This window comes from Vulpes vulpes, chromosome 7 (assembly GCF_048418805.1).
Source record: "Vulpes vulpes isolate BD-2025 chromosome 7, VulVul3, whole genome shotgun sequence".
Classification (NCBI taxonomy): Eukaryota; Metazoa; Chordata; class Mammalia; order Carnivora; family Canidae; genus Vulpes; species Vulpes vulpes.
Window position 1 is genome coordinate 121719233 of NC_132786.1, and position 12120 is coordinate 121731352.

Here is a 12120-nt window from a genome sequence, read left to right on the forward strand (position 1 = left end):
TTCTAGCCCCCAGATTGCTGGGCATTTGCAGATTATTCCAAAGCCTTGTCTGTCTTCCTGCCCAATCTTTCCTTTTACTCCCTTTTCCTGTTTCCAAACTTCCTTCCATTTCTGCCTTGACCTCCCCTCAATCACCCCCTCCCTTCATACCTCAGTGGGTGACCTGACCTTGACCCTACTAGAGGAACAATTCAGGATGGAAAGGATGCAGTTACCATTCCACCAATACATTCCCAGCCTCAGTCATTATTCTGAAGACAGATCATCTAAAGGGAAAACTAACAGTGTTAGAAATTATTACTATCATTTTGTTAAAACCTGTGAATCTGAAAGGTCGCTGAGAAAAACAGCTTGGAAAAAGACAATATACAAATGAAAACAAGAACCCAGAAAATCAGAAAAATCAGCGTTATCTTCCAGAAACAAGAAAAAACTCTATAACATCTATAATGTTGATTACTATAAATCATAAGCCACTAATTTCATTACAATCTAGTAACACACAAAGTAAATTTCCCAATCAGCCAAACAACGTTAAGTATTATGACACAGCTTCTTGCTGAGTGTTTGTTTTCTTCATTCGATATATGTGAAACACCTACCACGTATTTGCCAGGCACAGGGCTTAACCTTCGCTTTCTTTTAGAGACAAAACCCACACTGCGTTTCTTGAAGGAGGCTGCCTCTTCCAGCTACAGCCCTGCCGTCCATGAGATCAGCAGCAGATATTTGTAAACGGCTGAATAAGTGCTCAGACTGTGAAACGTTTTCTCACCTCATAAAGTTACATGAAACACAAGAGGACAGAACCAACTGGCAATCTAGCCTAGGCATGGATTCAATCACTGAGAAGACAAATGCCTTTCTCTACCCAAAACTGCTCCTATGAGAAATGGAATAGCAACATACCAACAATAATAATAAAGCCGAAAAACAAAAAAAAGAAAAAAAAACAGGCACAGAAGTATACATTTAAGAAGAAAAAAAGGGTGAAAAGCATCATGTTGAAAAGCATCAGTTATATTCTAATTGTGGGGGAACATTTCAGTCTATTTCCTCAATTTCTAACCTATTTTTCTAACGTACACAGTTGAGATTGAAGCTGAAACCTCTATGCTCATCTTGGAAAGCCACTCACATGTGCCCCAGGCCACCTTTCAAGAAACCCGAAGTACCAGCCACGTGGTACACAGCTTCCTGCAGTCTCCACCGCAGGTCCTCCTTCCATCTCTAGGCCCAACTCGGATGCCATCTGTCTGTGGAATGTTTCCAGGTCCTTGCACTAGGGATCCCCTCCATGACCCTTCCTCCCCAGATTCCTAATACAAAGTATTTGTGCCTTTCCTGACACCATCATGTCTGGTTAGATTCCTTGGTATTTATGTTTCTACAGCTGGAACGCAATGTGTTACTTCTTATGGCAGCAACGATGTAACTCGAAACACCATCATCTATGGTAAGTGGGGGATAATGTGTTAAATCTAAATTATTCCCTACTTAATTCTGCTGTGAAACTTTCAATATTCTGTAGCTGCCATATAACTATGGTTTTTGTTTCTATTTTCAGGAAAGCTTAGCACAATTGGCCAAGAAAGTGCTTTTCTTTACATTTACATTCAATACTGTCACCTGGAAACAAAAATTTCCAAGGTACCAGCTGCTAATTTGTTGAATATTCCTTTTGTGCGTTTGATAGAAGCACTGTCCAAGTTTCTTCAGTATTATCACCATGACAACAAAAATTTATGTCTACTTTTTTGCATATTAGTTGCTCCAGAAAAGTCCAGAATGACAAGAATGTCCGTCAGCTTGCCAACCACGGCTCTAAAGGGATCTCCATTTTCCTCTCACTCTTAAATTCTTTGGTGACAATAAAAAAAAAGCAGGAAGATTTCTGTTTTCCATACTGCCTCATCCATTAGGAGTTATTTTCAGAGTAGAAATAGCAATATAGCCTATAAAAGTCATCCCATTTGGCTACGGCACTGAAAATAACCCAGGTCTCCTCAGCACGGTTCACAGCGAAGACTATTAATATGATCCTATTGAATAATGTAGCTGTTACCCAGCTTTACACTTGGGATGCTTTCAGGATTTAAACAGCTAAGAACAAGGATCACAAACTAAATTTAAAACACTCCACTGAAAATCACATTAAGCTGAAAACTATAAATTAAACTTGTCTCTAAGCAACAATCTAAATAGTCAAAACTTAGTGAAAACACTCACTTTCAAAAATAGCCTACTGCTTTGGAGTCTCCATTGGCTCGCGACTGCCAAATGTACATATAAAAGTGCCTAAGATGTAAACTAATTCGAAAGGAAATAAATCTCTAAAAGGCCCCCCCCCCCCAAAATAAAATTTCACTAAATAAAATGAAAAAAGCTAAGTCCTCAGTTGCCATGAATCCAAAAATGCATAAAAATGTCTTTGATTTTTAATCATTAGACCTCCAACCTGGCTTCAATTTTAAAATCAGTCTATGCATCACGGAAAGTGATACGGGCGGGAGGGGCCTCTGTTAAGTGAACAGTAAAATGGCCCAGGTCACTGCATAAGCCATCATCAGGATTTTACTAAAAAGTCATTTCTAAAAAAAAAAAAAAAAAAAAAAAAAAAAAGGGTATTGGATCAAGCATCCTACTGCATCCTCCGGAGATTCTACAGAACAGAAATAAAAAGTGTCACTGTCACATTTCCCCCGTGGCCATGGTCGTCACCCAGGGCGAAATGACAAAATCCCGCCTCTCCGCAGCGAAAAGTCGGACTCCTGGAGGCTTTCGGCAGCGGGAAGCGAGCACCGACCTTGTCAACGAAACCTGCCTGGGGTCCAGGGCTCTGGCGGTGGGGCCGCCCCGAGCTCGGCCGCCGCGCTGGGCGGGTCGGGGCGGGCCGGGCCGGGCCGGGCCGGGCCGGGTCGGGCCCACCCCGCGGGCAGGTGCTCGGCGGTCGGCGGCGGCCGCTCGGGGGCGCCGCACACACCAGTCCCGGCGCGGGGACCAGCCGCCCCCACGTCGCCCCCCGCAGCCCCCAGGTCGCACCTCGCAGCCACCTTGCAGCCCCCAGGTCTCCCCCAGGTCGCCCCCTGCAGCCCCCAGGTCGCACCTCGCAGCCACTTTGCAGCCCCCAGGTCGCTCCTCGCAGCCACTTTGCAGCCCCCAGGTCTCCCCCAGGTCGCCCTCTGCAGCTCCCAGGTCGCCCCCCGCAGCCACTTTGCAGCCCCCAGGTCGCTCCTCGCAGCCCCCAGGTCGCACCCCGCAGCCACCCTTCAGCCCCCAGGTCCCAGGTCGTCCCCTGCAGCCCCCAGGTCGTCCCTTGCAGCCCCCAGGTCGTCCCCTGCAGCCCCCAGGTCGTCCCTTGCAGCCCCCAGGTCGTCCCCTGCAGCCCCCAGGTCGTCCCTTGCAGCCCCCAGGTCGTCCCCTGCAGCCCCCAGGTCGTCCCTTGCAGCCCCCAGGTCGCCCCCTGCAGCCCCCAGGTCGCCCCCTGCAGCCCCCAGGTCGTCCCCTGCAGCCCCCAGGTCGCCCCTCGCAGCCCCCAGGTCGCCCCGCGCAGCCCCGGGAGGAAGGCGCCGCTCGCTCCCACCCCCCAGAGGTCTGCGGCGTCTACACAGCCCGTTCCGCGGGGTATGTCACCGAAGGGAGCCGGATTCCTCTGAGCCCTGCAGCTCACGTCTTCCGTGCAAAGAATGAAAAGTCGATTTTTCCCGAAAGTTTCCGATGAGGACTCGCAAGTTTTGCAAGCGGCACCCGGCAGCCCCGCTCCCCGGGGCGCTGGCCGGTCGCGCCCCCTCCCCTCCCTCCCCTCCCTCCCTCCCCTCCCGGGCTGCGGGCTCCCCGGGGTCCGCCTCCCGCAGGAAGCGGTGCGCCCCGACGCGGGGAAGAGCGGCCCCGCGGGTCCCGGCCCCCGCCCCCGGCACCCGGCCCCGGGCTCCGGCGCTGGCCTCCCCCCGCGCGGCCCGGGCTCGGGGTCGGGGTCGGGGTCGGGGTCGGGGTCGGGGTCGCGCGGGCGCCGCTCGGGCGCACACAATGGCCCACCTGCCCGGGCCGCGCCGATGCCCCGAGGCGGCCTCCCCCGCGCCGCCAGCACCGCCCGGCCCGGCCGCAGGGCCCCGGCCCCGCCCGCCCGCCCGGCCCCGCGTACCGCCGCCTCCGCCGCGCCGCCCGCCGCGTCCTCCGGGCCGCGGGACACGCCGGGCTCGCAGCTCGCGCCGGACGTCGCCATCTTCCCCTGCGCGTCCGCGGCCGAGCTCGCGGCGGCTCCGGCCCGGCCTCCCCGCGGCGGCGCTCAGCTCCCGGCGTCGGCCCCAGCTCCGGGCACGCGGCCGCCACCGCCGCCGCCGCCGCCGCCGCCGCGCGCCCCCGCCCCGCCCCGCCCCGCCCCGGACGAGCCCCGCCCGCAGACCGCGCCCCGCCCCGCCCGCCCCGGACGAGCCCCGCCCCGCACCCCCGCTCCCGCCGCCTGCGAGCCGCGGCCCCGGGAGGGAGCTGCGGGCAACGGGCGCGCGCCCGGGCGGGCGGAGGGAGCGCGGCCCCGGACCAGGGAAGGCGGGCGGCCCCGGGGGACCCCGAGCCCGAAGGGCCTTCTCGGCCGCCGCCTCCGCCCCGCCCCTGGGCACCCCACGGGGCCGCCCCCTCCGCCCCGCCCCACCGTGGAGCATCCCACGGGGCCGCCCCCTCCGCCCCGCCCCTGGGGTCCCACGGGGCCGCCCCCTCCGCCCCACCGTGGAGCATCCCACGGGGCCGCCCCCTCCGCCCCGCCCCTGGGGTCCCACGGGGCCGCCCCCTCCGCCCCACCGTGGAGCATCCCACGGGGCCGCCCCCTCCGCCCCACCCCACCGTGGAGCATCCTACGGGGCCGCCCCCTCCGCCCCACCGTGGAGCATCCCACGGGGCCACTCCCTCCGCCCCGCCCCTGGGGTCCCACGGGGCCGCCCCCTCCGTCCCGCCCCACCGTGGAGCATCCCACGGGGCCGCCCCCTCCGCCCCGCCCCTGGGGTCCCACGGGCCCGCCCCCTCCGCCCCGCCCCACCGTGGAGCATCCCACGGGCCCGCCCCCTCCGCCCCGCCCCACCGTGGAGCATCCCACGGGGCAGCCCCCCCGGCCCCGCCCCTGGGCACCCCACCAGGCATCCTCTTCTTCCTTCTTGGAGCTGCTGTTTGCTGTCGTGGGGGGTGCGAGGTCCCCCCCCCCCCCCCCCCCCCCCCCCGGGCGCGCCCCCTGGTGCGGATGCGGGCTCCGCTCTGGCCCAGCCTTGCCCCGCGGGAGTCCCGCTCCAGCGCCCCAGCAGAACGCGTCCTGCCTCCTTCCTCCCGCGCCCCCGCCCGCTTGGCCTGTTCCCTTGCGCACAGCCTCTTTTGCAAGAACCGTGGAGCAGGGCCCCTTGTTTGTTTTGTTTTCTGACCCAAGTCTGGGGTGGGTCTTGAAGGGCTAACCCAAAAATGTCAAGTGTCACTCTTGTAAAAGGAAGCTTTCTACTTTTAAGAGAATCTAAGAGACCCCCCATGAGGTGGGGACAACGCACACACGCATAATTTTTTTTTTTCCTAAAAATTGAGTTTAGGAGAATGACGGGCCTCAGAACATATACCATGAGATGAACTAGGCCCAAACTCTTAATTTTCTCTTCCCACATCTGATTCCGTTCCTACCCTTTCCTGCCAATTCCCAGGATGTGAAAATCTATCACCTTATCAAGACCATATGGTACAGGCCTCCCCAAATCACCAGAGCCCAAAAATGTGTCGAAAGCACAAAATCAAAGGGAGGCATTCAAGCTGTGTCTCAAAAAAAAAGTAAATTCAAACCACAACCCGATCCTGGACTTAAAATTCTGCAAGATGAATAACTGGAATGTTCAGTCCAAGGGTTAACAGATCAAAGCTCATTTTTAAAAAAAAATGGCAACTCCTAACGAAAGGTTTTGGCACTCTAATTGCTTCACTTTCCAAAGTAGATCTAAATATGATACAAACCAGGGTAGAGAAAATCTTTCCTGCAAAGGACCTGAAAGGGGTGGATCAATAAATTGTTAAAAGTTCTTTCCCCCATGGGGTCTACATCAGGCAAGAAGTTTCACCTGGAACCCTGGGGTTAAGGGTCGCAGGTTAGAAATCGCCTCCAGGTAATCCTGTAAGCAGAGGTGATCATTTATTTATTGTCTTGGACTTTATTCTGGTAGCTGCTCCCTCTCTGCGCCCTCCGATTTCCATCTCTGTTCATTAGATCACTTTCTTTTATCAAATATTCTCTCTGATACTGCTCGATATTAGAATAAGTAGACTATGCAATGAAAAGCATTTGACAGTAAAACTTCACTGCTGAACTGACGATAAAAACGCAAGCTTCGAGCCCAAAACCTCCCTTGTTCTTTTCAAAATTCATTTTCACACATCAAAAGGCAATGAATTTTCTTGACACTGATACTTGTACTGATGTTCAATTACTGCCAGAGAAATTAACTGGCTCCCTTCTTGGGGGGGGGGTGGGGTGGAGAATAAAATAATAAACCTCACTTAGGTGTTAAGAACTAAGGATATAACATGACAGTATCTATCTCTGAGAAGCAACCCCCATTTATTGTATACATGCAGTTCAAGGTTTCAAAAATCATCATTGCAAAGAAAGAGCTGCTATGAGTCTAAATGTAATTAAAGCAGAGTTGCGATTCAAACCCTGAGTGATTTGTTCCCTCTTACCACTCCCCCTTTTGCGGGGAGGGGGCGGGAATAAAAAATAAACAGTTGGAAAAAGTCACAGAACAGCACATTCTCTAAGAGCCAAAATCCAAGACCTAGGAAGGAAAATAAAAAGCATTTTGTCCCTACCTGCCACTGCCTACTGCCAAGAATTAATAGGACAGGACAGGCCCCCTTGCCGCCCAGCAGTAGCACCCTAGGAGTTAACCCTCTCACCCGTGGCCTGAGAATTCTCTCCTGAGAATTAACCTCTCTTGAGACTGCAAATTAACTCTTTCTAAAACACTTTTTCACACAAAGACAGGCTCTACTATAGAGTCAGACCAAATAGATCTGAAAGAGTGGTGACTTCCAGGCTCTAGAAATTCAATCTTTGGAAGCTTCATTAAATACCTTAAAAAAAAAAAAAAGACAACCCCAGGGCTAGAGTGAAAATTTCTGAAAAGCAGGGGAAGGTAAAAGATAGGCAGGAAGGGGAAGTACATGCAGGAAAGAAAGAAATCCCTATGCCAGAAATGAATCATGATTTTTAATCAGTAAATTTCTTCTGGGGTTAGAATGGAAGGAGAGATCCTGAATGCATTGCAGAGAAAACCGTTAGTTGCATCGTCTTCCCCTTTAATTACATTAAACGTAACGATGTGGCTGACCCACTGACAAATGAATTTATTTTGTCGTATTAAACCAATTGTTTTCTGGACCCTGGAAGAGAGGTGCGTGTGCTGAGCTGCACTCCAAGGTTCTCTTCTAAGACCAATGAAATGGGTCGTTGCAGCTAGGAACGCAGACTGTGGTTGGGGAGCCCAGTGCTTTTCTGATTAAACCGTGGCCTTGGCCTCACCAGCCACATCCTCCAACCCACTAAACCAAAAACCCAGAGAGTTATATATAATGATGCAAAAGGATTCTTCCTTCCATGTGAAAAGATAAAGGAACATACACATATCCCAGAACAGTTGCTCTGGTAGAGTAAGAGAATTCTTTATTTCAGTTAAATGACAACATTTATGTGAACTCCAAAGAGCAAACCATATGTTACCATGTCGTCCTATTGCCAAATGACAAAATTACTGAGTAGCGAATCGTTTCTGACTGCATCCCCAAGGCTATAGTTATACAATTTAAATATCCCAGACCACGTTTATCCCTGTCCACACCATGGTGACCCACCTAGAAGGCCCCAGATCTTGACACGGGGAGCTCTGACAAAAGAGAGCAGATGAGCTTGAGTGCCCTGTATCTATCGCATGCTCTTGAAACCAAGACGTTGCCAGAAATGAATTTTCATATGACCTAACTACATTCCCTCATAGTCAACTTGTCATTATCTACATGTGTTTGGGCTCTTTGTGGATTTTGCCCAGTAAATTTAATCCTAATCTAGTTAGCCGCTCTTGTCAACAACCTATGGTTTTGGAAGGCCTTCTCCACCAACTGCAGTTGGCGTGTGCCAAGGGAATGCAAGCTAATTTTCCCTAAGCTGAAGTAAAACATAATTAGGAAATTAAATCTGCTAGGTGGGATGCAGGCCAAAGCCAAAACATAAATATATCATTTACAATCACTCCGAGCCCCTTTTAACACCACGTTTAGCTGGAAACTGCATTTGGTCATTCAATGCTAAAGCGATGTCCAAATAGAAGGTTCCATTAAAGAGTTAAACGTACAGTTAAGAACATTATTCCCCAATCCAGTCACTCAGAACAGAAACTTGGGCTAATTGAGAACAATGAAGCAACGTTGATTCAGTCCTGTTGAATGTTTTTAAAATCTTAAGCCATTACTTGTTTTCAACTCTCATCTGCAGAAGTCATTTACTAAAGTAAGTTCTAGTGCAAAAGATGTTTTAGTGCAAAACCATTATGGAAAAACAATTTTAACAAAGAAATCTGGCCCACTGCTGCCCCTCATCCACCTGAATTGGAAATGGATCTGAATATTTCCGTTTATTCAGCCTCATTAGCAACCCCACAAGCCTGCAGTATGTAGTTACTAGGCAACCACTAAGGCAGGGGTGTTTATACCATTAGGCATCAATTATAACAAGCTTTATTTTTCTTAGAAAGTTTAAAAACTATATAAATAGGTTGTGAGATCAGACCCTTTTCTCATTTGATTAGGAGTGGAGAGCTAGCTGTAAAACCAAAGCTGACATTTTCTTTTCACTATGGGCTACGTAATGTTCAATTCAAAAGGAAATATAGTGTTTGGAACACTAATAAGGACAAAATACTGATGCCTTTCAATTTTAATAAATAGATGGTATTTATGATGGACTCAGTGATGATTTACTTATGGTGCAATACAGGAGAAAAGCTCTCCAATGTAAAACTGAAACAAAAAACCAAATACATCAATAGGTTCCAGGCAATCATAATCAATTAGCTATATGCTAAGTTAATGGAGTTTCAAATACTTTTGGAATTTTTTCTCTAAGATTTATTTATTTGAGAGAGAGAGAGAGAGAGAGCGGGCGTGGGAGTGGGAAAGGCAGAGGGAGAGGGGGAGACAATCCATGCAGAGTCCACGCGGAACACGGAGCCCCACGCAGAGTTCCATCGCGGGATCCCAAGATCACGACCTGAGCTGACACCCAGTTGGACTCTTAACTGACTGAGCCACCCAGGTTCCCCCACCCACGTTGGAATTTTCAAGACATAAATTCCATCTTACATCGCCCAGAATCTCACTTGACGATAACAGTTGTTTTGTCTACCAAGGCACTCTTTCATTCAAATCAATTTAGCCCATTGAGGATTGCCTGAAAATAAGAAACCATTATTTAAAAAAGAAATAATATAAATAAATGTAGGAGAAGTTATTCAATTAACCGACAAATACAAAATAAAATTTAATTCGCAATATTTGTAAAACAATGTCGTGGCTAGACTCGAGGATTAATTCTATTTATGATTCAAGAACTAAAAGAAAAAGCAGTTTAATTTTATTTATGATTCAAGAGCTGAAAGAAAAAAAAAAAAAAAACTTGCTGTTTCATTCCAGGGAAGGGGAAGTCACTTATAGAAGAAAGGAAAATACTTCTGACAAATCAACATATAAGTAGTCTGGAACGTTTTATTCTGGCGATTAAAGAAATTTGACCCCTGAAGTACTTTTATGCTAGCAATACAATATTTTTTTCCTTATGGAAAAACAGAAATAACCACGTACTGACCATTACTGTCACAGTCGACATCCCTTTATCGTTGTAGCATTCTTTTAACGATGCATCACTTTCAGCCTTTACATCTTTGTTGTTAAGAATCAATTCAGTTGGAAAGGATTTTACTGATACTTTTTCCTTCCTTCAGATCTGCTGAGGACCCCACTTTGTCAGTTTTCAGCCTCTACTTCCTGACTACTGACCATCCAAAGGGGATGATGCCATTTGGGTCATGAGATGCTTTGCTTGACATATTCTGCTTGGATCAGCCCTCGACCCCCACCCACCCAATGTGGCCATAGATACCAACTGGAATGGTGGTGGCGAACCCCCTTCCCAGAATTTAAAATCGGAGCAAGAGGCAAGAGGGAAGTTGAATGCAAGCCTCTTCAGACGCCCTGAGCTTGAGCAGCGGATAAAGGCACCCTGCTTATGAAAACCACATTGTTTAGCTCTATTTCCTGGAAGGAATCATTTTTAGAGCAAGAGAAACACACAAAAAGGGAATCATACATTCAAATGCGAAAGGCGAAGCAATAAAGCTTTAACAGGAAAATATTTTTATGAACTTGTAAATCAGAACATAAGTTCTGACTTTTAATGCAATCCAATTTATCAATCTTTTTCTTGTGTCGTTAGTGTTTTGCGTCCTGTTTATGAAATCTTTGCTCAGCTCCTTGGCCTCGCAGATGCTGTTTTGGGTTGGCTTCCTTGGAGTCTCATCCCGCACATGCTCGGCTTAGAATTTGAGAGGAAATCATGTACAGACGTCTTTGGACTTAGGTTTTTTTCCTCTCTGGGACTTTGTCCTTCAAGCCCAACATACTCTGGCAATCCCGAAATCCTGACCTTTATCTCTTTGGCCCAGTAAAACTCATTTTTCCCCAACTGCTCCCCATCCCATCCTCACCCTTCTCTCAAAAATCATAGCCCCTCAAGTCCTGCCTGCATTTATGACTTGCCAATACCTTCTACCAGTTGTTTCATATGTATGTTGTTTCACTTCTTTGGGTTGTTTTTAACAGGAGGGTTGGCCCTATACTAAGGACCCTGTCATAATTAGAACTGATACCATTTGTGCTTCTTTTAGAAGGCGTGTTTGTAACTAACAAAACTTCCTAATGTTCCCTTGCCTAACTGGATTGTATCCAGGACCATATTATTTATTTTCTCATCCTGTGGATGAGAGGACCCTTGCTGAGACTTTCCAGTTGCCATTGACAAACAGAATCCAGGCACTGATGTGCTCCCTCAACCAGAGTCAGACATGAAAGACTATGTTGGGAATAAAGGATGACATTGCAGCAGTAGACGTATAAATTCTATTACCACTCCTGAAAAGGTAGTGATGTGCCTCCTATTTCTATGGAGTAGAGTGCCTGATGGCTTTCAGAAAATAAAGGAAAAATGAGAAATTGAAAAGAGAAGGAGACAAAGACTAGAGTGAGGTTGGCCTTGGGTTTCCCTTAGTTAAGAGACTAATGGTCAAATGGACGTCTTTCAAAGAACAAACACATCTGAAATGTGGAGATTCTGGTTCATTCTGGGAGACGCTGGAAGATTTTCTGGATTTCAAGGTCAAATGAAGATTGGAAGAACATTAACTCCAAGCCTGCAGTACCTAACACTGAGCCAGCACATGACAGGCAGTCAATAAATATTTCGTCAAATTAATTCAATGGAGCCAATGCATGGATAGATGGAAAGATAGGTGAATAAGTGGATGGAATAAACATTACTTATTACCCACTTACTTTTTGTGCCATTGGCCTCTCAGGCATTGTGGTAAAACTTAGGGATTCCTTCTCAGCAAAAAAATAAAAATAAAAAATAAAAAATTAAAAATTAAATGCATAAAACAAAACAGAACATCATAAAGAAAATCACTTATGTTCAAATCCAGTGATTAAAATTCTGCATATAAGAAAGGAAATTTTGTAATGTGGGAATAGATGTGCTTCTCTCTTTTATAAGGAAATAAGATAGTATAGTGGTAGGCCCATAATTATCGTAGTTTTGAAGTTTCCATGAATGTAAATGATATTTAGAGATCTCTGTAACAATTGTATGAGATTTAAAAATATCTGTGATTTCTATGGAGACAAAGTCATTGGTGCTCCCAGGTCTATTATGGTCTGTTGCCTAAATTCATACCTGAAGTAAACTATCAGTGAGAGATGAGTGAACATGAAAATATATATATTTTTTGAAAATATAATTAAAAAAAAATTTCTTCGACTTCCCATGGAATTCTACCCATG

At 48.1% G+C, this 12120-nt stretch overlaps 1 protein-coding gene across 2 annotated transcripts in view; it reads right to left on the bottom strand.

Annotated features, from left to right (window-relative positions):
* Nucleotides 1–4332, bottom strand: part of CTTNBP2 (cortactin binding protein 2) — a 142752-nt gene extending 138420 nt beyond the window's left edge. For both annotated transcript variants that reach the window (XM_072764893.1, XM_072764894.1), the window contains exon 1: nucleotides 4142–4332. In XM_072764893.1, the coding sequence (XP_072620994.1) occupies nucleotides 4142–4222 (81 nt within the window). In that variant the 5' untranslated portion in view covers nucleotides 4223–4332. The remainder of the gene's footprint in view (nucleotides 1–4141) is intronic.
* Nucleotides 4333–12120: the final 7788 nt, after the last annotated feature.